Raw genomic sequence first — 26,153 nt, forward strand, 5'->3', positions numbered from 1 at the left:
AGTAATAAGTATTTCATTACTTTGAATCCAGAATCTATTAAATAACACTTTCATAAATATAATTGTTCAAGTTTTAATATAAAATATTGATTATTTGTTATGCAACAAAATAAAAATGAGAGCCATATTACTCCTTTTTATCTGTAAAAATTGTCAAAAATGTTTAATAATTATTTGTTAATTTTTTAGGTTTATGAGATTTGTATTGGAATATTTTTATCGTTTTCCTATTTTTCGATAATAGCATTTCTTTATAAAAATATCTCTCTTTGAAAGAAAGAATTATTAATGCAATCATAAATCAATAATTCACAATTTCGATATCGTATTGCTTGCTATAAAATTCATTTTAACGTACTTACGAGTATATGTTACAAGCATAAATACATTACATTTGATCTACTTCGATTTTCTGCTGAAAAAATATTACCTCACATTTTATGTTAAATATGACAAGATTTTGATATTTTTAAACTTAGTTAGATTGAAACTTGAGCTGCATGTGAGCATAATATTTTATATTATATCTTTATATTGCATAATATACTGTAATATGAATGAGAAAAACCTTAATGCTTTTGATGGCTATTTTGCATGAGATTTTAATAACGTAAAAGATAATCTCGATTAGTCAGCTATTATCTTAAAGATTTCCTTAAAGCTGAAAAAATTGAAGAGCGACTCATGGCCGCCACTTTTGGAATAATTGCACCATTCAACACGTGACATATATGTATGTGAAATGACGTAATAGGCTAGGGCCATTACGGAATCCTTTTCCAGTGACTAGACAAGTTGAATTGCGATCCGCATGATGATCGAGTGCTATTGAACTGAGATTTCACTTTGCAACATGAAATTTAAAACGTGAAAATATTATATTGTATATGTATATTTATTTTTATATAAATTTAAATCTTGCCTATTATCGTTAGATTTTTCAAAATAATAAAATGAGAAATAGGACAATATTTCGTATATTATATTAGAAATCAGCGCGGTATACGGAGCGCACATAAATTGATTGGTTTAGCTTACAAACAATCTTTAATTATCATCTTGTATGATTCTGCGTTTTAGCGGTTTATAACAAAAGTACGTGAAGAAATTCCCTCATCTCTGTTCGAAAACGAAGTAGTAATATATTTGCGTCTCAGCCTGTTCCATAGCCATGGAGCAAGAACTCGTTTCATAACAGACACAATGAGTTGTTAATTGGGAAATTTGATCCGTCAAAGATCTTTTTATAACTGACACTATCTCAGGTGTCGTAAGAAGGTGTGCATAACTCTCATTAGACTTCAAACGGAAATAGTCTATAATACAATATCAAGGAATAAAATTTTCAAGATAATCGGATCTCGAAATTAAAAGAGATGTAAATATATATATAGACACATACAATATACAGAGGTTTTTTTTCATCTTCTATCATTATATTTTTTTAAAAGAAGAACGATAAGTGTTCTGGTAATAAAAGTTGCAAGATAATAAAAAATAAAAAATTATATGTATTGAATTCTTTGATTTTTAATAAGCATTGGACCGTTTAATGATGGCAAAACTTGATTTTAGATTATATACGTGGATCATTTATTTCTTATAATAAAATTATATTTACATTTGTAAATGTCAATTGTCAAATGTCAATTAATTTTAATGTAAAATGGATTTAATTTAAAAACGACAACAAGACAATCAAGAAATTTTTATTAATGTAAGCGTAATCAATGTAAGCATTAAACTACCGATAAGCTAACCTTTGTCGCCCAGTTGTACTTATTTTTCTAATATTTTTATTTAATGATTTTTTTAATGGTGTAAAATGATCAATAACTTTTTCATGGATTTTTAATTGTAAAATTATCTTATGTTGAAAAGAAGCAAGTGAGCCCAAAACGTACATGGCTTGGAATGTAAACGTTTAGTTAACAAAAATATAGATTTTTATATTTGTAGAGATGTCGGAATGTATTTGTGTAATATTCTCTGTTTCGAAATGTGCGCTCTCTCTCTTCGTTGTATCGACTCAGTCGTTCGGCTTGCTCCAAAATATTATTCGCCCCGAAAGTCAGTGCGAGCTTAGCCGTGACCGAGACAGGATCGCAGAAGGAAATAAAGCCACATTCAAATCTTATAGACGTTACTTCCCTTCACCACACATCGCCTTACAGAAATAAAATATCCAACAATATTAACATCCGTTATTGCTTTTTATTGACTTGTTTAATATATTGTTACTGCGATATGCACATATAAAATAAGAACTATATTTTAATTTAAAAACATTTTTGTCTGATAAATTTTTATTAAATTTTCTCTCTACTTCTTTTTCTTATTAATCATGTAATTTGTATCGTTTAATTTTCCGTTTAAATATCAACCAATTAAAAGTTGCGTGCACCAAATTTCTCGGACTTTTAACTGAATATTGAACTGAATGCTTAGTAATAATATGTATTGTTCATAGATTTCAAAAATTTACGTAAATAATTTAATTCGTGAAATAAATGATAAAATCATTTTTACACTTGTAATTAAATATATTCTCCTCAAATCCGAAATTGTTAAATAAAACACACAAAATTGATATTTAATCGAATAAATTTATTTTGTCTCTTTTAAAATAATTTTTATTGCAATGCATATACTGATTTATTCATTTTTCAATAATTTACTTTCGTAAGCCAATAAGAATATAGCCTCCAGCTCTTTCAACGAATTTTCTTTAATAGTTTCTGTTGACTCAAAATGCTTTTTACACAAAGTATAAATAAGTTCTTGGAACAGGAAAAAAATTACAGAAAGTCAAATCTAACAAATACGGTGCTTCAGGAATGATATTTATTGAGCTTTTGGTCAAGTTGTGTACCATTGATATGTAAAAGTTGTATACCATTGATATGTAAAATGCAGCATTATAGTGATGTAAAATTCGTGAATTGTCTTTCCACACATTCGTTTTTGCGAATCGTCTCACGTAAACGCCTCATAACGCTTAAAATATTCTTTATGACTATTTGACTGGGCAAAAAAAATTTTAATTTCGTTTTAAATAGATAATTTTCTTTCCGAATATTTTCTAAGCAGAAAAATTTTCACGAAAAATGGATTCAATTTAAATACATTTTTATTTGATAATTTAATTACAAAGTTTTTAATTTTTGCTAATTTCTCTTTCTCTTTTATTACACAATTTGTATCGCATTGTATTGTAACTTTCCGTTAAGAAAATGTTAATCAGAGATTCATTAAAAAGAAAGATGTTCAATGTACACAATTTGTTGCATTAAACGTTTCAGAGTTTCCATTATTATAAGTTTCCTCGAGAGAATTACAGATGCAAGTGAAGCTGGATTATAATTCACTGATCTCTATTACTCATTGTGAAACTTTAATAAATTCACTCTGGTATATTTTAACATAAAATACGATGTAAGATAGTTTCAAGATAACATCGGAATAGATTGACAAAAGCATCCAGACTAATTTAATTTTGTATTTTATGTTAAAATATGACAAGATCCTGTTACATGTTGAATTAAAACTCAAGCTACTATCTCTACTCAAGCTACTACTAGCTAAACTCAAGCTCAATCAAGAATCTAACATTAACAAAATTAACAAAAATAAACTATTTAATGTACAGTAGCAAGAATAACAAATGTAATAAATAATATATATTATATTATATCATATATAATATATTATATTTAATGTACAATTAGCAGAAATAAAATATTTTTATCTGTATAATAAACAGTTACTTTTTATAAGTGAAGTGTGTGTGTGTGTGTGTGTGTGTGTGTGTGTGTGTGTGTGTGTGTGTGTGTGAGAGGGAGGAGGGGAGAAAGCATTTTAATACAGTACAAGCAAGTACTTTGTTTTAAAGTGCGCCGAAGATCATTTTTAAACTTCTGATTGACTCGGTTTCTTAAACGAAGCAATATAGAACACTTAAAGAGTAAAAAGTGCAAAGGTACGCTTTGATCCGGAAAAGTGAGAAAAAAGCAGAGATAATACATTCACAATTAAAAATGCCTTATACGACGCAATTGTGGCAAACAAAGCGACGCTATCGATTGCAATCAACGTGCGATCGTAGTAGTTTGAAGGAGATGTGTCGAGATGCACGAAGAAAATTTCTCTGCACTTATCTCGCTGCAAAATAGAAGATGCAGCTTGAGTACTTCTGTTCGACGTTCAACGTAAAATACTTCTATATGCGTGTAAATTGAAAATCTATAGCATTTATTTCCAGTAATATTTCTATTCACTGAGAAAAAAAGTGTTAACTTGGCAAATTTGATTTTTGACATAACTAAATTATTCAACTTAATTAAATTTCTTTAATTCAAGTATTTATATATAATATGTAAGTTAAATATATAACTGCTTGAATTTAAAAAAAATTTAATTTAATTCAAATAATTAAATACTTGAAGAAATTTAATCAAATTGAACAATTTACTCAAGTTAACGAATTTTTTTCTCAGTGTTAAAATAAGTTTGCATTTTGATTGACAAATATCAAACAATAATATCTATCGAAACCTGCAATGCTAATAATCATTCCATTTACACAAATAAATGAACAAAAATTTATTAAAAATCTATTGAGAATTCTTAAATCAATGTACATACATGTGTCGAATAAGAGAGAGGCTCATCAAAACTATATATATATATATTTTTTTTTTTACTTAATTCTACTTAATGGAAATGTTGAAATAAACAAAGTGAGAATAAAATTTTTGTTTCAATCAATCACAAAAATAAAATACATTTTGTACTTAAATATTTATAAATTAACAAAAAAATTTTTTGAGTATTATAAATCAGTTTTAAAATAATTATTAATCACAAAATCCTTTAATGTTTACCGAGGTAGCATACAACATTGGAACAATATTGCAGCAACTTTGCCGTATTAACATCACTAGTTAAGACGCGGTTAAAATAAGAATCGACTATGAATACTGGTCCTAGAATACCGCAATCATCCATTGTCAATTCAAACAACAACAACATTAGGGATTATCGGAAAGATTGAAATTCACAGTTTGCGCTGGATCCAACTTTATTTACTTACTTGTCGTATCGAATCCATCTATAAAGGGGCACCGCTGTTTCGCCGTGGTAGAGGCTTTTATTGGTGGCCAACAGAGCAATGAGTCCCATACCGGATTACACCAGAGCTCTGTAAAATAGGAACACTAAAATGTTTCTTGTAACAGAAACGATAATACAGCAGCAATATTAAATTACATACATAAAAAATTAAAGAAGCCATTTTTTGACTTATTTTAGGAAGAAAAGCTATAAACAAAAACACCTTAATCATTAAAAAGTTAATGCAAGTATACTGAGAAAAAATCGAAATATTAGAAAACAAATATTACTTGTGACATTTTTTTCGGTATCTGTTATAGATTATTAAAATATTGACTGTAATAAAATGTGTACACTTCTATAAGATATATATACAGGGTGTTAGAAAACAATAGTTTTTGCTCTCGTGGGTTGATAGAGTAAGTCAAACTGAGAAGAAAAGTCTTTTATCACTTTGCAATTTTCGTAATAATTAACGAGTTATAAATTAATAAAAATAGCGAATTTAGTCCCGCCCGCCGCCAAATCCAACCGCGCGGATAGTTGTTTTCTAACAGCGATGGCTGCGTAATATTATTTAATGTTTAATAATATTCTGTATGTAGGCGCATAATATTATTTAATATTGTGCGCCTACATACAGAATATTATTAAACATTAAATAATATTACGCAGCCATCGCTGTTAGGAAACAACAACTATCCGCGTGTTTAGCAACCATGATCACTCGGTTAGATTTGGTGGCGGGCGGGACTAAATCCGCTATTTTTATAACTTGTTAACTATTACAAAAATTGCAAAGTGATAAAGGATTCTTTTCTATTTCTTTTCTTCTCAGTTTGACTTACTCTATCAACCCACAAGAGCAAAAACAATTGTTTTCTGACACCATGCATATCTTATTTATCTTATTAATTGATTTATTTGCTAAGAATAAAATTTTGTTTTGTTGTACTTAAATAAAGATTTATTTCAGTGAAATAAATTTATATCACACAAATATTTTTAAATATCTTTTTCCCAGTTTCTAAGATTATCTATATGCACGCCTATAATAGATGTAAAAATATTTCATCTCTACTGAAAAATGATTTTTAATATTACATGTATGTGTGTGCACTAAATTTAAATAAAATATTTTTAAGCGTTTTCTAAAATTTTCATATTTTTTTCTCAAATTTGATAGTCTATATTTTGAAAACAATACTGTTCGCGATAGATTTCAACAGGCTAATCTAAAAAAAAATTTGTTGATTCATTAAAAAGATAAATTTTAAGAAGACTAATAAACCACATAAGTTTCTTTATTTCTCTTTAAATGTATTTGTAATATGATCGCTTCTGACAAATGGCTTTGTGTAGCTCAAAACATTCCGGTTTTTGTCTAAATTTTAAAATGTTAAACTTGCTTGTTTTAAATAGCTATGTTTTTTCATTATCATAATTTAAAAAATACATTTTTAAAAATAGGATAATAAAACAATTGTAACTTCAAATAAATATTTTCGTAATATAATATTTTAAAGTTGATATTTGAAGCAACAAAAGAAATAATTCAAGTATCAGCTGTACAAAAAGTTGAGCAATTTAATAACTTATAACTTAAACATATTTTAATAAGCTCGAATAGATATAAATTGGAAGTATATTGTTAATATTTTAGAAAAAGTTTTATAAACATATACCCTAAATCGCTTTGTTAAAAAGTTAATACACTAAAAAAATTTTAATTTAAATAAGCTCACGTTATTTGTAACATTTTCTTTGATATTTATTAGTTATAAAAGAATTTAATTGTGATGACAAAAATATACATTTTTGTGAAATATATCTTATTTTTTTTTAAACAAGATACATTATACATTAATAAAAATTCAAAGAAATAATACATTTTTATAAAAACTTTAACTAATTACATTTTAAGATTATTTCTAACGTTCAAATGATAGCGATACCCTTCAAATTTCAACTCAAATCATTTTAATTTTTTCCAATGATTGAGTTCATCAAATCCATTTGATAACGAGAATTTGTTAAAAATAAGAAAAAATAAATATAAGTATGTACAAAACAAATAATCATACATAATAGAATCATTATGTAACCTAAGACAGTTTCAAAACGTCCTGGACAAACAACACGTGCACAAACTGAGGTCGACAATTTACAAATTTCTCAGATGTCAAACTTTTTTAGAGAAAGAATAGACACGTAGGTATTTGGGAAAATATTCGTAGTATTTCAAAGAAGAAGAGAAATGCGTTAAACCTTTTTGTCTAATTATATGTACAGAGTGTTAATAATGAAAATTTATGAGAAGAATGTTTTACTTATATCATGCATGTGAATTTGATTAATTATATTTTTTTTAAATAAAATAATTTTAGACAAATCTAAAATTTGAAAAAATAAAAAAATAAAACGCAAAATATTTTTGTTTTTTAAAAATAATCATTCTTTTATGTATGTACATGCAAAAGCTAATTTTATTATAAATGAAAATGTTTAATTGAATTATTCTTGGAGAAATAAAACGCAATTAATTAAAAACGTGTACCACTTGTTTTTATGATGAATGTAAACGCAATGACTGATGAGATTTAAAAACTCGTACCTCCGTGCGGTGCCACAAAATGTTTGTACTGAATGTTACAGAATTCTTCGAGTATTCGAGTATTGTTGCTGTCAGCATTTAGGTTGTCCATTTTTCCTCTAGCAGAATTTTCATTTCTACATTTTCATTCCAATGCTTGTAGTCGATAGAAATGTGCTCTGTAAATAAACTCTCTTATTTTCTATTTTCTTTTTTTCTCTACCACTTCTTTTACAAAAGAAAAAGATCTAGCAATTAATTACTTCGGAAGTAGCTTACTTCCATTTTTTTTTATTGCAGAAAGAATATATTATTAAATTATACATGTAATCTTGCGTGTTCTTCTAGATCGTTAAATAAAGTGGTAGCACTTTTCCCTAAACTTTTAGACAAATGGTCAAAATTTGTGTTAAAAAAATTATTTTTAAAAGTAATTTGGTGATAGTAATTTGTTACAATTATTTAATTATTTATAAATATGGTAAATATAGTTTTATTGAAAATAAAGAAAATATAGTATTAAAAAAAACTCTTCAAAAAATGCTAAATCTGTCTAAGGAAATTAATATGGATTTAAAATGATAATGTATTTCTTGTTTAAAAAATCTCAAGTCTTATTAGATGTGCATACATAGAATAAACAAGGTGAATCGGATCAGTTTTATTACTTTTATAATTAAAAAAAATAATAATAAACTAATTTCGTTATTAAGTTACAATAAAAAGTTATAATCTTTACATATTCACTTTGAGTTTTATATAATAAAATAATGTATAAAAATAATGTATATTTCTTATTGCACAAAGAATCAAGAAAAAGAAATTGTCCGATTCGTCGCAATATAGGGAACAAAGCAAATCATCAATTTAAAAGAAATAAAATCTAAAATATAAATAAATAAATAAATACGCTCTTTGAAGTAAGTTATTAAGTCTTTTCGTTACAAACTCATAAAATTGAGACCATTATTTTATACAAAATATATAAAATTTCTTTGCGACCGACCTTTAGACTTGTATCATCGATTGATACAGAATCAAACGCAATACAAAATTATCTGTATTGTTTCTGCTGCAGAGAAAGCGCGTGAAAGTAATTATCATAATAAAACAAATCATATGAAATAAAAAAACTAATGATAACTAATGATAACTGTCTGAAAACTTATAATGATCCGATTCGCCTTGGTCTATTCTACATATATTGAGCAATTTTAAAAATGTTAAAATGGTGAACTTCCACATTACCATAGAGGTTCCACTTAAAAAATTTGGTTTTTTAGGAATTTTTGCACCTAAAGTCCTATTATTTTATCTTCTGTATTATGTAGTATAGCGTTTTGTAAATTAATTTTTGTTATTAAAATTATAAGCTTCAACATAAAATATATCTGAATAGAAATTCTAATTGGATATTCACAAGATTTCTGACAGTTTTCCAATATCTGAACAAGCACTGATAAGGATAGCAGACGGGATTTCGACTATAAAGTTATAACTGACCCGTCAGAGAAGTATTAGTGGTCAGCAGTATTATTGGTTAGCATTCCCGTTAAAAAGAATTTAATATATCGTAAATAAGGAACTTATAATAGTCTTATAAAATATAAGAACCCATACACAGATTTGATTAAAATTTATTAAATCTAATTTAAATAATATTATTAAAAGTATATTATTAAAAGTTACTTAATAAGTTTTTGATATGGAATTAGAATTTAATATTTCCTAATAAGGTGTTTTAATTAATAAATGTTAAATAAAATGTTAAATAAAAATTTTCCTGTGTACAGTTTCTATGACTTAATAAATAAATTTTGTCATATTACGAAACTTTTCAATGCAACATTTAAAATATTGTTTAAACAATTTTGTTATGTAATCACATTGAGATATATAAAAAACTGATCAAGATTAAATATATAATACCAAAATATCAACTAAAAGTTTGACTGACATTCATGTTGTCAAACTGCACATACTTGATTCTTATTTTTTATATCTATACAATTTTATATATAATTTTATTATTGTGCTATGCCTGAGCGCGCAAATTTCGAATAGTTTAATTAGTCAACTTTAGATTCTTCTCATTTAAAATTATTGTAGTCTCAACGCTTTGGTATTAAGATTTCCATCTTAAAATGATTTCGAGAATCTGCCATTAATGAATCTACATTAAATGATTTTTGCAAATTAAAAAAATGTTTCTTTGAATGGTATCCAATAAACGATTTCATTGATTTAAAAATATTTTTTACATAATAGAAATATAAGATAAGAATGTGGGATTTGTAGCCATAATTAAATACAGTTTTATTCAATAAAATAGTTATAAACATTGTTTAAAAATTTTTATTTAATGCAATAAATAAAAGCGACCTTAAATAGTGAATGAATTGAAACCTTAGTCAGCCAGCATGTTTGTTCAATTGTCAGTTAGATTTCCAATCCAGAGGCTGTTAGAGCGTACCTTTGTTCTACTGCAAACATCATTTGCTACCCGATGTCACGTCAATTCCAACTATTCCAAATCAATGAATCAAGTCAAGACATTTTAGATCAGCAATTTCCAGTCATTGGTTAGACTTCCAGCCTTCTAAGGCATTCACAAAAAGCCCTATCTCGAAGATTAGGAAAATTGCTTAAAGCTTTGTTCAGGACCAACTAGTTGGGAAATGCCATGACAATTCCTGTATATATATTCTCTACATATATACTATGTGTGTGTGTGTGTGTGTGTAACGCATTTTTTAAAATCATCAGTAACGAGTAACGGTAACGGTAACGAGTTATTTCTTACAAAAAGTAATAGTAACAGTAAAGAGTTGCATTTTTAAGGTAACATATTCTCAAATCTGATATTTTTTTGTATCCATATAATTAAATTACCGGAATTAATTAACCATTATATGAATGTTTTTTCTCTATTTTTTGCTCTCTTATCTTGCTTATATTATCTTTTTTATTAATATTATCTCTGAAAATTTTATGCAATTCTAGCTTTCACACGTTACCAAACGAGCGTCGAACGTTGTAAGATAAAGTTATTTCTGCTAGATTACATTAATTTCTGGTAAATCATATCGATTCAATATGTATGTTCAGGTAATATTTTAGAATGAACAGTCCAATAGTCTATTAAAAATACACGTAGCTTTATTTAATTCTCAAGGGATACGCAAGATGTTCTCAACCATATTAATTAATCCCTAATGACAAGCACAATTTTAGTAATTAAATTCCTCGACAAAAAATCATTAAAGGTGAAATTGCTTCTAGAAATGATACGTCAAATGCATAAAATGAATAAATGCATTTTTGTATAAAGTTCAATCAAACTAAATTATTGTCGGCTATTTAAAATAAATAAATTACTGTTAACGTATTATTTGATATTATTGTTGATATTATAGGATGCCTATTGAGATTTTATATTAGAAATATTTATAATTAATATCAATGTTTAAGTAAAAAGTATGTATTTGATTCTTAAATTTTACCTATTTTGATAATTTTTTTAAATTGTATTTAATTAAATTGTAATTAAAAACCTTGAAAAAATCTTAACTTTCAATCTGACAATACCTTCATTGAGACTAATAGATTATGCTCTCAAATCAATTAAACCTTTGATAATATAAATATCAAATAATGATGAATTATATGGATGTCGATAAAAAGATAACTATTCAATAAAGTGTTTTTCGATAAAAAATATATTATTTTCTTTTGTTTTTATAATATTATTATTTCTATAATTTTTGTATTACTTTGTAGCATACAATAACTACTAATAAATTTTTTAAATAATAAAGGTTTTCATATGAAAATGTTAAATAATTATCTGAAAAACGTCGATTTTATAATACGTCATCATAGATGTATGTCAAAAGGTGAACATTATAAATAGTAAATTCTGGACTGTATAATTTATGTTTACAACAATTAATACAGTTAACGGATAGTTATGAAACAGAATTCTAAAATTATTTCTGTTTTTGTGATATTAATATAGAAATTACAATATGAAATAGAAAAAAACATAGAAATTGTAATATTAAATAAACTTTTCATAAATTTTCATAAATAAATTTGTGTAAAACATTTTTTAAGACTAACAAACCAGTATAAATAAAAAAGTTCTAAAGTCTGTTTTTCTCAAAATAATAATTTATTTAACAATTGAGGTTTCAACTAAATTCTAATGAAATAAATGTTTGTCAATTAATAAGATGTTATAAAATAATTTGTATTTAATTGTTAATCAAACTTTATGAACCTCCAATCCATGTACGTAATAAAGTTTTAATTACTTTTAGATAAATATTATGCATGTAGTCTGTAGAAAACTATGTAATTAAATCTATGAATAAAAGAGAAGATAATTCATGATGACAATCATGCAATTGTTTCCTAGAAGATTTATTTGTTTGCTTTGTGCTGCTTTGTTTATAAAGTAATTTTATTTTTGTAATATTTTATTATATTTAATTTATTTATTATATGATAAATAACTTGAATATATCTTTGTACATTTTAAGAAAGCACAAGCAGAGGCGCATTACACATAAAATTGTAAATTTTAATCTTAAAAATATTTTTGTTGAAATTAAATCCATTTCTTAATATACATTTTATTATGCATTTAATTCTTTTATATTTGTCAAGAAAATTTTTAATACATTCCAGAATTAGACATAGTTGTAACTTATCATATTATAGAATCAAGTCGTTCGCTTTATATTGTATTGAGGCAGACTTCTATAATTCTTGCATTGTTAAAAAAGTTTGCTTGACAAGTATCATTTAATATCACTGCATGAATCGTTCGAAAACTTTTCATTATTGTAAAAAACAAAAAGCTAAGATTAAAAATAAAAAGTTGTAAGTAAAGCTCTTGTACGTTTGTTCAAACTTGATTGAAGCATTATTTTGTACTTCAAAATTTTCACTTTACAAAAAATGTATATTTTTTGTTATAACATTAAGTTACAACATTTTGTTATAACATTTAGACGTTATAACATTTATAAATAAAAAATAAAAATAAATTTAACAGAGCCGTATTGGTCGTTTTTCGATAAATAAAAGTTCCTTATTTGTATACATATAAAAAAATCTGTAAATCGATAAAAAAATAACAGTTGTTAAATTATTATTACATTGTAATATAATTAAAAATTGGATTTGTTATTAATTTTTTATTATTTTGAGTTTTATTATTTTATTTATTTTCTTATAAAACTTAGTTCTATAACAATGTGCTAAAAATCTTACTTATATGGTTTTGTATTTTCCCGTCAGTAGTTTAAGCTTGAATTAGTCAGCCGCCGGTGATAAACTCACTTTTATTCTCTGAAACTCTGATAAATATGTGCAAAATAATTATAACGAAATTTCAAATAAATAATTGTAATTGAATAATCATTTAGATGTTTTTATGTTGTATAAACAACTTCAAACTCTGTATTCTAAAAAATAAAATCTGGAAAAAATTCATATATTTAAAATAAGACTCAACACTGTTTCTTTAATTAGCAAAATTAATTTAAAATTGCATATTATATACATTAAATCTTATTATAAACGTATCGTTATTTACATACAAAAACTGAATCTGATGTAAAAAAAAAGTGCGAATATAATTTCACTTAAAATTCGGATTTTAAAATTTAAAAGGACAATCGAAAGATCACGCAATACGTCATGTAATAATGATAACGCTTTTGGAGCAAAAATTCTTTCGAGTTCTCGGAGAAGATACGCGAACATGTCGAAGGACGCGCGCCGACTGTCTTGCACTTGTGCATCCTATCCCACGATTCCCACGATCACTCGACTACGGCGCAGCCGCCCTCGTCAATGGTACAGCCGTTTGCCAATCTATTATTACTACCCTCACTCACTGTCGCTATATTTGTCTGGAACTCTTATCAAGAGATACGTAACTTTCCTGATCAATATACCTGTGTCAGTCCAGAAGAATCAACGTCATACTTGATAATTAAGTCTATGAATATATAATATTATTTATAGACTTTATTCTAAGTATCTAAAAAAATCTATAAGAGAATAATATTACTTACCAAAATCAAGTCACGTAATTGGAACTTGTTATATTTAGTTGCAAACATTTTTTTTTTATGTTTATGGTCGATTAAATTGAACGGTCCGAACAAAATCTGTCCTAGTATAATAAGACAAAGTAAATTTCCGAGAAACATTTTTTAATATATGGGGAAATCGCGCGTATATTGTAGCATAGGTAATAAGAATTCCATTATAACAATACACTTCTACTTGTGCAGCCTACGTCATGCTTTTACCTTTGCGTGTGCAACTCATTCGTGTGTAACGAAATATCGCCTTAGGGGATGTGCTCCTTTCTTACGTAATGAAAGGAAATGCAACGGATGCAGCGTTGTCTTAATAAGAATTTTGGATCATATAAATAGACATATTATACAGGATAATATGCAACAAAATTCTTTTATTTGAGAAAAAAGGATATTTTGTAAGTCAAAGTAATGTATTATGTATCACAGAGCATCACACCATGACTGAACATTTCTATAGACAACTCTTTTGTTAGATTTAATCGATTGTTAAAATAAAATAACAAAAATAAAAAACTAAATACATTGTATAAAAATCTTTTAGATTAGACTACAGTAGCGTACTGCATACTAATTTTTTGGTAAAATATGGTACCCGCTTATTCTTGGGTCCGCCTCTGATTGAGTACAAAAATAAAGCATAGCTCCGAAAGATGAGTCTTTGTGTTCTTTAAACACACGCAAAGTTTTATTAAAATAACTAATATAATAATTTTTAAAAAATTATGACATTTTAATTTAATACAAACACAATTTTTTTCCAAATTTATTTTTTAATTTTAATTAAGTTGATTTCATTTCAACGCAACTTTCAACTCTGTTAGTTTTTTGTTCATGCAACTAATTAATGTAATTAAATTAATTTTATAAACATTTTAATTTAATTCGGTTTAAAAAGATATATTAACTATGCAAAAATATATTAATTTTGATTTTCAGTAATACAATCTTCTAAAAAATCCTGCACGTCCACTGTGTATATTAAAAGCAAGAAACAGTATACATGTTTGATAAAGGTGTAAAATTAGAAAGAGCAACCCCGTGTTAAGCATTGAAGCGATATGAAGCGAAGTTTGTGATATTCTCTCTGGCATCCCTGTCAACGCCATCGCCACGGCATTATGTAACGAAGGACATAATGCTCCAACCCGATGCCCGGCGTATTCCTTTTGTTATTGTTAATCGAAACAAGGACGTCGATTACAAGTCGTTAATTAATATTCGTAGGATACAATCGCCGTGCATGAGCAATTTTAAACTATGTGTTCCGTTTCGCTTATGTAACAGGTGCGATAAGACGCGAAAGCACGTGGAGTCTCGCGGCCACGTGACTGACATCACACACCAAGGACCCTTCCGTTCGGCCACGTGAGCGGCTGTTTCCTCTTCGCCATGAGATTCGAGATGTTATAGATGAAATTATGTAACTGTGAAAATCCTTTATAAATTATCTTCTCCGCGAGATGAACGTGTTAAGTAAGTTACATGATAATCCCGATGGATTCTTGATACTTGATGTATCGTGAACCAATTATACCATACCAATTATACGAAATATAAATATGACATAATAGGTTAATGTATAAAAAGAAGATGGAATTAAGGAATAGAATAATATTATATGATAGAATAATATTATCTGAAAAAATTTAAAGTTAAAATTTCTTGCGAATAAAATTCTGAAAACAACTTTTGAGTTTTGAGCTATTAATTCTGTAATGACACATAAGAATCATTTGTGTCTACGTGCGCATTTTTGTTGATTTTTATTTCTTATGTATGTACTTATAACGCACTACATTGTAAATTTTCCTTCAAATCAGATACCATGCTAGTTGCTGCTAAATAGCCGGCGATTTTTCTCCTTTACTCCGATTTCTCCCTCTGCACATTTCTCGTACCCAACTCGTCAACAAATTGCCGGAAGTTCGTTTTGTCTGTACAGTATCGACAAGTTGATCAGTTTAAATTCCGCGAAATTTGATCTTAAATTATAAACTTAAATATGAGTTTCACCAATTACAAGGATTGTGAGGTAAGTGTAACATAAAAATATTAATAAACGGATTGGTTTTAGTATATTATATGTGCATGCGTTTATAATTGCGTATAATTTACATATAAAATTTTAAATTTAAATTTAATTTTAAATTTTAATTTAATTTTAAATTTTAATTTAATTTTAAATTTTAATTTTAATTTAATTTTAAATTTTAATTTAAATTTTAATTTTAATTTTAATTATTTTTTTTGTAAACACGTTTCTTTGGCGTTACTTGCAACTCAAACATTACAGCAGTTGCAATCGCTATCCATCGTTTCCTGATTGCTTTTGTCACCGCTGTTCTCAAAATATTTGCATACATTGCGGAAGAAATTGCGTTTGAACGTATTGTCACCTTTATTTTTATTAACTACTCTCTAATTAAAAATAATTATTATTTCTTGCTAATTTTTTTTGTAATAATTGGAGATTGACAGTGAAATCGCTAGCAATTTATTGTCACATGAATATATAGCGAGAGAAAGCGACAGATACTTGACGATAGCGTGTGTTATTTTTCACCAACTTGTCTCAAATTGCTAAATTTTTTTCATTTCTTTTTTTGAAGAAAAAATTGGAGTAAAAGGAGGAAATCAAGAAAATTATAAAAAAAATGACAGATGAATGTTTAAAAGATATTTTATCCAAAAGAGAAAGATAAATTATACAATCTATTTTTCAATGCATATAATAATATGACAAAAGTTATCATTGACACTGTCGAGAATTATTGCATATTAACAATTTTTTATATTACAATGCTTTGTTAAATGTCCTTAAAATATTGCGTATTTAATAATCTCATTAAAACAAATTTTATTATAATAAATAATAATTTGCGTGTTTTTTTCTCTTAGGTTTAGAATTTTATTGATTACCAGATTCCGTCCTTTTATATTAAATTTTTGAGAAAATGTATTTAAATATATCTATATTTTTCCTATGTACTTATATAAAGCTTTTTCTATAAAGATCAACGCGGTAAAAAATCTGGAGAAAAATTTTTTAAATATAATTATATGTAAAATATATCCGTATATAAATATATACAATTATATATATATATATATATATATATATATATATATATATATATATATATATATATAAAATTGTATATTATTTATATACGGATATATTTCACATATAATTATATTACAAAAATTTTTCCCGGGATTTTATATATATATATATATATATATATGTATATATATATATATATATATATATATGTATATATGGATATATAATTATATATCTATGTATAAATGAATATATAAAATATATATGTACACTCAACAGCAAAATTAAAGCATTTACAATCTGTAAATTGTTTAATGAATTATCAATCTTAAAACTAGAGATTTCAAGCTTTACAATAATTTTTTAAACATTTTTTTACAATTATTTTTAACAAAGTTACTCTCTTGAATTTTGTCTATTTTTGGAAGTCAGTATAGGTGATGCTTTAATTTTTTTGTTGAGTATAATTATATAATTATTATAAAATTTTTTTCTTGGCGTATTGTGTATATGTTCATATATATGTAATTATACATAATATTATATATAATAAGTATATATATTTTAACATATATAAATAAACATATTTAATATATAATTATATATAATTGTATATAAAAAATATTTTTCCGAGGTTTTAATTACAAATCCTATGTAACCTTGTACATACATTAAATATTTGATAGATCAGTTTCTCTATGCATATACAACTATATATGTTTATATGAATAACTTCTAAGTCTTTTAAATTAAAAATATTTATCATAATTCAAAATAAATATTATTATATTTACAGAGCTTAAAAGATATGTAGTCAATTTTATATTTAAAATATCTTATTCAATATATCGAACTAGAAAAAATATCGAATATTCGATATTATCGAATAGCGATACATTATCGACTTTCGAGTGTAACAATGGGAAACATAACCTATCCAACAGACGCGTGAATATCATAGACTATTTATCAAATGATGTTAGTACTTCGGATAAGTGATAAAATATCGCATCATAGGATATATAACATTTTCTAAATTTTTTACAAGAGAATTATAGTAGAATAACAACAAGAGGAGGGTACGAAGAGGAAAAAAAAACACTGTATCGACGTTAATACTGTACTGATCATAAAAGGAAATATTTTTATAAAAGGATAGAAGTGAAGCAAAAAAACTTTGATTATTATTGTGATATCGAATGTCAGCAAAGATGCCGGTTTATCAAGAAGCAGAAGTAATTATTTTTATTATTCATATAAAGTATAATTATAAAGTATGTTTTTTTTTTTAAATAAAATTGTTTTGTTATCAATATAAATACACATTTTTAAATATCTATATCTAATTTTTTTACATTCCTTACATTTTTCTCATCATTAGTATTAAATATTAATATTAAATATTATACAGAAACAATACAAGATTTATTTTTATTTTACCTATTATTTTATTTTATTACTGCTTTTTTATTGTTTACTAGGTTTACTAGAAATTTTCATAATGACTAATGTTTTCAGCAAATTCAAGCACAAACAATTATTGTTATTCATCCAGGCTCTATGTACCTTCGTATGGGCCGTGCTTCTGATCTGAAACCTGTTACATTATTACATGCTGTGGCAAGGAGACGTTTACCAAATGGAATAAAATATAAGGATGATCTCTTACCTCCAACTGTGACTTTGGTAAATACTAGAGTAAATGTACAATGGTATCTTGTTATCATATTTTCATCTATCATTGTCTTTGACAGACGAAGGAGTTAACGCAGGCGATGGAAGAATCTCGATTGCAAGTGTCACATACTCTACAATCCTGTTTACAGTCTGATGGTAGTCGACGATACGCCACACCTCCGCAACAGATAGCCGCTTTTAATCGTAGATCCAGCCCAGAAATCTCCTCCCCCAGCAATTTGAAGTGGACAACGACTGATCGAGATATAGTCGTCGGTGACGATATCTTGTCATTAGATCCAGAGGAGGAGTGCAATTTTAATATCCATTTTCCATACAGAAGGGGGGAGCTAAATATACATTCAGGCCCAGGTGGTAGTTTAACTGCTGTTATGGCAGATTTAAAAACCATCTGGGAATATGTGCTGACTGAAAAGCTGGATATACCTCTTAGAGATTTAAAGCACTATCGTGCAGTACTCGTTATACCTGACATTTATCATCGACCATATTTAAAGGAATTAACAACACTTTTGTTGGACGAGATTGGCTTTGGACGCTGCATTCTATTGCAAGTTAGTTATAGTTTTATATATTTTGTACTTCTCCCAGAAAGAAAATATTTATTTTTGACGAAATATTTTTCTATTCGTATGATAGAGAAAAACTTAAGGAGGTTTTGTAGTTTTTTCATATAAAACTGCAAGAATTGATTAAATTTTAAGAATAAGTTTATAATTGAAGATTAGGTCTTCTGAAATTTTTTGAATTTCTTTGATCATACAGTTTTCTTTAACTTTCTAATAGCATTAAATCTTATTAGAAAGTACGTTTTAAGTAATTTAATTGCAGACAAAATATAAGTATAAGAAAAACTATATTCATATAGAAGAAAGAACGAAGTTTAAAAAATGTTTTGGAATTAAAAAAAAAAAAGTTTTACCATATCATTTTTGTGTTCATAGTAATGTTCATGAATCATCCAATTCATACAGTTTGTACTCAAACATACTAAACATGGCTGTAACTATCAACAAATCCAAAAATTAAAATTTATTATTATTATTAAACAATTATTTTGTACTTTTATTAATAAATAATATTACTGTACTCTATACATGACTATTACATAATATTACAAAATATAATATTTTACTAAAATTTAAGATTAATAAATTTTTTAAAAAATTTTGTTAGATTATATTAATTGTAATTAATTTTAATTAATTTATTTTTTATGTAGGATCATGTAGGTGCGATGTTTGGAGCAGGTTTGGGTTATGCATGTATAGTAGATGTTGGTGCTCAGAAGATATCAGTATCATGTGTGGAGGATGCAATTTCTCACAAAGACACGCGAGTGCGTATGGATTATGGTGGCGCGGATGTCACGCAGACATTTCTCTGGCTTTTACAAAAATCTGCTTTTCCGTACAAATCGTGTGATCCTACCAACAAGTTGGACGCGCTGCTCTTAGAGCAGCTAAAGATAGATTTTTGTCACGTGGATTTAAATATATGCGGCTCGCAGGAGAAAACATTCGTTGTCAGGAAACCAAAGCTGCAAACGGCAACATATACTATTCAGGTATATCTTTTTTCAAATTTACTCTTTAAGACATAAAAAATCATTTTTTTTATGTTGAACTTAATTTTTTGGGATTTATGTAACAGGTTGGTGATGAATGTTTAATAGCACCTTTAAGCTTATTTCAACCCGAGCTATTCAGAATTACCGGAACGCATAATGTTCATGTTCAAAAACGATCATTAGGAGACCCGGAAGATCCTTACGACGAGAACTATTTAAGAGAAACGAGTGTAAGTGATCGCCATACAATTCTCAAGCATAATCAATTTTCATTTTAGTATATATTCAAGTTCTGTTCAATTACTTTTACTTTAGAGACGTGGTATGAAAGAAACTCTGGATCATTCGTCAGAAATGCAAGAGGAGGCGGCGGCTGCGCCTGCAGTTGTGGGCGATGATGATGTTGTAGTTGATGCCGTTGGTGATCCTGCACCTAGTCTGTCAAATCGTGATTTGGACGCTCCCCGAGATTTTGTGATCCCGCAACAATTGTTGGGTCTCGATCAAGCCATATTGCAGAGCATCGAACGATGTCGTAAGCATAAATAATATATTTAGTAAACGATTAGATTATATTTAAATAAAAGCGCAGTTAATCTCATTTCTTTTAACAGCTAACGATGATCTCAAAAGAAAAATGTATAGTTGCGTGCTGGTCGTAGGATCGGGTTTGAAATTCAAAGGTATCGGCATGTGGCTCCGTAACCGAATATCTCTTCAAACTCCTTACATGTATAGACCTGGTAAATATTTTTTTCGAAACTTCTAATTAATCGGTTGAGACTGTTTCGCACTATATGGAGGACAAAAAATTATATTTTTCACATATTGCTTGATTTTTCTTGCAGAACAACTAGATATCATAACACAGCCGAAAGATATGGATCCTGGTATGACGACGTGGAAAGGAGCGGGAATTTTAAGTTGTTTGGAGTCTGCTCAGGAGTTGTGGATCACTCGAACCGAGTGGCATCGCTGGGGCGTTAGAATATTAAGAGAAAGATCTCCTTTCTTATGGTAAAAAAATATCTTGTTTTACGTAGGTATTATATTATCGAATACCACAAATGAGCATTTTACTACATTTTTTACTTATACTGGATAATTGTTATTATGGGACTACAACATCCCAAATAGAAAGAATGTATCTAGTCCTGATTTAACGAATTCAAATTGACATCATCTTATTTCATAGAAAGAAATCTGTTTAATGACTGAAAATTTATAATCTACATAATATACACTATATTTTCAGTACTAATAATACTAATTCAGTAATAATAGTATTCATATACATTGAGATACTTCTCCTGTATGTCGAATAAATAACGACATAATAAAAAATGACAAATAATACAGACTACCCAACTACTAGAAGTAAATTTTACATTATTAATCGCTATATAATACACCACTTTTTTACGTAATACACTGAATTGATGAGATTTAATTTCTACTTGGGATGGGAATGTAGTGTACAAAAGATTGTTAAAATCAAAATTAAAATATACAAAATATTTATCAGATATCATAACTCGTAATAATTCGGTCAAATTCAATTTTAGCGTTATGGCGACGTTGTATTATATCGTTTTTAGTGAATTTTTATATAACTTAAAACATTCGGTGTAACATACATTAATGTCACTCCCAATGTTAGTTGATATTAGGGCTTGTAATCATGATTTTGTATATTCTTACCATTAATTAGCTTTGAAAAGTTAAGAAAAAAATAATTGTAATATGTGAAAATAGTCATACCGCTATTCATTCCTTGAAGTCATTGTCTGGAAATCCATTGCAAAATAGAAAAGTACAACAAAAAACAAAGGTACAACCACTTGGGCTTTATTTTGTAAAAGTAGTTATACAACTGTTATGTTTTAAAGAAACATTTCCTTCCAAATTGGAACAATTAATAGATTTTGCATATTTTTGAAAAATACATAGTATTTGGGTTTTACTTTTAAAAAATTAAAGTTATTACCATTTGAATTTTAGTACAAAAGTTTTTTATTCGAGGAATACATACACTTGACGCCTTTTACCCTTTATTAAAAAAGGTACTTTTATTTAGGGCGAGTTTTCTAATTCATCAATTGGTCAATCGCATTATGCACAAATACAATTTCGTTCTGTAAAAGCTGCATTTGCGCATAATGCGATTGATCAATCGATGAATTAAAATTCGCCCAATATTATCCTGACACTACATCATGAAGTTTGAGTACGAGATTGTAAAATATTAGATAACTATATTATAATCGTATATTATAATCGTATCTTATATCGTATATTATAATAATTCGGTCATTCTGATTTTAGTTTTATCGTTACGGTGGTATTGTACCATATCAGCTTCTAGTAGAAAATTTATGTAATTAAAAATATTTGGCGTAACATCCACATAACTGTCGTCTCCTCCCTTCATGTAAGCGGACGTTAAGGCCTGTAATCGGATCAAAATATATAATTTTATACATTTATCTCATTAACTTTGTAAACAAATTAAAATTACAATATATGAAAAATCATACCGCTAAGAAGTCTTTAAAGCTGTCATTATTCGGAAAAATAATATTTACCACGGTTTTCTGCAAAATAAACATTTTTCGATTATCAATATTTTATTTCACATCTCGTTTTGTAAAAGTCATGCAATTTTGTGTTACAAAAATATCATGCACGATGAGTTGTAACTTTGTCGTGCATACCAAATCTTCCTTCACTCTCCGAAATATCTTTTTTGAAAGAATATGTTCTTCCTCGTATGTCTTGTTTGCAAACGTCTCTGTGATACTCAGGTAAGCTTCTCGCATTTTATCCAGTCCATCCTTCTTATTTCTCAAACTGCAACAAACATAATAAAGGTAAGGACTCTAACAAAGATACACAAACAGAATTTTTTTATAATTTTTTCTTAAAATCATAATAATTATAAGACTTTATAAGACATAAAGTAGTTTTTCAAGAATTTTGCTATAATTTTAGGAAAATTTGGTATAATTACTTTAGAAAAATTCAGTATATTTTAGTAACATTTTCTTAAAACTGTAAATTTATTCAAATTTAGAGGTGTGCGAACAGTTCGAATTCGGATAGTTCAAGAAATTTGAATGATCAATGGTTCTATTTTCATTGAATTGTCTATTTTCATTGTTTCATATAAATCTGCCGTACAATGAATCTTATCAATTTTTGTGCCTAATCGTCGATTTCCAGAACTTCTATTGTTTCTAATTCTTATAAACTATTAAAAAATTTGTGTACCCAATAGACAAATATCCTCATAAAATTTCAATATTTCATAGATTTGTATCATGATTTTATAGATTTTATAACAAAATTTAAAAACAAATTGTTCCATTATATTTAACATTGTAACTTGTATGATATTTACATTGTTAAGGCTCATTTGTCAGTATAATACCCTCGCACTTATTATCTATATGTATAGTATCTATACAATATATCTTATAATTTTTTAACACATATTTTTGTAATTTTTAAAATTCTTGCGATTAATTTTTGGAATTTGATTCGTATTTGAATTGAAGAGATTCATTAGATTCAACGTAAAACTTTCAAATTTGATTCAATTCAATTTCAAACATGTTATCAAAGATTCAATTCGACTTCATAAATACTTTACATATTTTTACATGTAAAGTATTTATGAAGTCAAATTTGAATATTTGATAACATGTTCGAAATTGAATTGAACTTACTATATAATATCTTCCTGGATGTCGGAGAGTTTTCCTTGCAAACTGTTAAGGAGCTCTTGCATGTCACAAATCTCAGTCTCCATCTCGGCCATCACTTCCATACGCATGTCAGATGTTCTCAAAATTGGGTAATTTTCAGGTTCTACCTGTTGGATTTCCTTTCGCAGGCTCTGATGCAATCTGTCCTGTTTTATTCTCACATCTTCCAGCGAACTGGTTGGTTTCAGAGCAAAAACCTCGTTGTTTGACATCCATTTTATTATATCTTCAATACTTTTTTCCTGTTCTGCCTTTTTCTCCTTTAACGTCGCGAGTGCATCCTCTAAAGTGTATTCCATGTTCTTTTCAAATATATATTAAAATTTTATCATTTAAGCCTGCAAATAAAATTTGACATGTTATTCACTTTCTCTCTTAGAATCTACCTTTTATTAAATTATACAGGAAATATAATAAAATCAATATTATTATGAGAAATCATCATCAGCTACACTATGTTAAAGTAAAAAAAAATATAGAAAAAGGTTTTAATCTTATGTAATTTTAATTTTAATAATTTGGAAACAAAGTGTAGAAAAGAAAAATTAAGTGACAGATTTAAAGTTCTATTTTTTTTTTAAATGCACTTTTGAAAATTTTTTTATAATTTTTTGTCAAAATATTTAACTTTTTGTGAGATGCTAAAACATCTTGGTGCTAATATTTCCCATATAATATACAGCACCAAAATTTTTCAAAGGTATTGAAGAAATATTTTAATCAAAAAGTGAAACATTCTATAAAAGTTGTAAGATATAGCTGCAACTTTTCTGAAACAATTTTAAAAAAACAAAACATTTGTGATTTTTACACTTGAAACCTTGTAGAAAAATCTGTAATCTTTCTGAAATATTATCAGAATTACTAAAGTGAAATCTTTTGAATATAATTCCAACAAGCTGACATCGTTATTTTTATGTCAAAATGTAAAAAAAATATATATATACAACAATGATATTGTATTTGCATAAAGTAACATCAATGTCAAAATAATATAAAAAAAGAATTGCGATTGATCGAAAAACGTCTTAATAATTATTTTGATGTTATACGTTTTGACGGAAATATTTGGACGTTATTTTGACAATTTTTTTGCTCTGTTTAAGCCAAATGTATTGTATATAATAAATTTTAATAACATTTTTATTGCAACATTTCATATGACATTTTGCAGAATCCTTCCAGGATTGCACATGAAAGGTTACTGCCTCTTCAAAGCCTTTCTGAAAACTTTCCCCAATAATTAATTCTGTACGGGATGTGCCAAGCAAATAAAAGAGTAGTTAATCAATGTTAATGGAGCATTTTCATTTTACAGTTTTCAACGAAAAATACATACTGCTGAATCAACAACACTCGAAGAGGTTATATCGCGTTACGTCCGTAAAATATCGTGTCGCTTCACAAGTTCTTCATATAATTTGAGATAATATAGAAATTAAACTAAAACTAATGAAAAAAGTGGCATACGTCATGTCACCATGTGTCTACAATAAAATAAATGTGTCATGTGTTTATAAACAAACATTTATTTCACTCGTCCAGGAAACCATAACACAGCTACGAGATTCGACTCAGGGCTGATTCGACTAATCGAATCTCGACTAACGAAGCAGTTCGATGGTCGATTCGAGGCTTCCGCGACCCGCGAACCGCGAACATGGTGGAAGGGATAGCATCAATAGCATGGTGTTAATATTATTATTTAATAATATTAAATAATAAATTTGAAATAACACTACAAATATAAATTATATAATAATAAATTATCGTAATAAATTTTATCGTAATTTTAATAATTTAAAGTTACAAGATAAATGTTTCATATTTTTTGAATGATGATTTGTGATTAATTGTGATTAATACAATATTTAAAAAGTAAAAGCATTTAATAAAGATCTTGCTGCCTTCAAAAATTAGTTTGAACTAAATAACGTTGATATGTAATTATTATATAAGTAATTTATTAAATAAATTCAAATTAGCTACTCAACAATCGCCAATAAAAAATGAGAAGGACCTACTAAAATGCGCTTGTAAGACAAATTGCAGCACACGAACATATACTTGCTGAAAGAACGGCATTATTTGCGCCATTCATTGTAAATGTTTTTTTGAACAATGTAGGAACAAAGTCTAAAAAAATGTAAGTTGTCATACGTATTAGGTACCGTATTACGCAAATTATACTTTAGTCACCTACATATATTTAATGTGTGTGAGCCAT

At 27.0% G+C, this 26,153-nt stretch overlaps 3 protein-coding genes across 8 annotated transcripts in view; 1 reads left to right on the plus strand and 2 right to left on the minus strand.

Annotated features, from left to right (window-relative positions):
- LOC105204568 (PDF receptor) overlaps positions 1-13,516 on the minus strand; it is a 30,480-nt gene extending 16,964 nt beyond the window's left edge. The window contains exons 1-4 of one of the 5 annotated variants that reach the window (XM_039446492.1): positions 13,315-13,515; positions 12,986-13,071; positions 7,727-7,884; positions 5,093-5,200 (exon numbers count right to left, since the gene is read on the minus strand). In XM_039446492.1, coding sequence (XP_039302426.1) covers positions 5,093-5,200; positions 7,727-7,817 — 199 coding nt within the window. In that variant the 5' untranslated portion in view covers positions 7,818-7,884; positions 12,986-13,071; positions 13,315-13,515. Of the gene's footprint in view, positions 1-5,092; positions 5,201-7,726; positions 7,885-12,985; positions 13,233-13,314 lie in introns of those variants that run through there. The other 4 variants (XM_039446493.1, XM_039446494.1, XM_039446495.1 and 1 more) reach the window with 4 other exon arrangements.
- A 4,285-nt stretch (positions 13,517-17,801) lies between these two features.
- LOC105204569 (actin-related protein 8) lies at positions 17,802-21,683 on the plus strand. Its single transcript, XM_011173696.3, has 8 exons — positions 17,802-18,126; positions 18,410-18,577; positions 18,646-19,143; positions 19,812-20,156; positions 20,243-20,389; positions 20,475-20,694; positions 20,774-20,902; positions 21,008-21,683. The coding sequence occupies exons 1-8, from the start codon at positions 18,091-18,093 to the stop codon at positions 21,178-21,180; spliced, it is 1,716 nt and encodes a 571-aa protein (XP_011171998.1). The 5' UTR covers positions 17,802-18,090; the 3' UTR covers positions 21,181-21,683.
- Positions 21,684-22,146: 463 nt separating this feature from the next.
- LOC105204573 lies at positions 22,147-25,604 on the minus strand. Of its 2 annotated transcripts, XR_851230.3 has the most exons (6): positions 25,266-25,604; positions 23,888-24,264; positions 22,874-23,009; positions 22,697-22,753; positions 22,336-22,608; positions 22,147-22,269 (listed from the first exon to the last, which is right to left on the minus strand). XR_851230.3 is itself a non-coding variant. In XM_011173700.3 (5 exons), the coding sequence occupies exons 2-5, from the start codon at positions 24,223-24,225 to the stop codon at positions 22,456-22,458; spliced, it is 684 nt and encodes a 227-aa protein (XP_011172002.1). In that variant the 5' UTR covers positions 24,226-24,264; positions 25,266-25,604; the 3' UTR covers positions 22,149-22,455. The 2 variants fall into 2 exon arrangements, 1 of the variants encoding a protein (XP_011172002.1); XM_011173700.3 differs by having other exon boundaries at positions 22,149-22,608.
- Positions 25,605-26,153: the final 549 nt, after the last annotated feature.

This window comes from Solenopsis invicta, chromosome 3 (genome assembly GCF_016802725.1).
Source record: "Solenopsis invicta isolate M01_SB chromosome 3, UNIL_Sinv_3.0, whole genome shotgun sequence".
Taxonomy (NCBI): domain Eukaryota; kingdom Metazoa; phylum Arthropoda; class Insecta; order Hymenoptera; family Formicidae; genus Solenopsis; species Solenopsis invicta.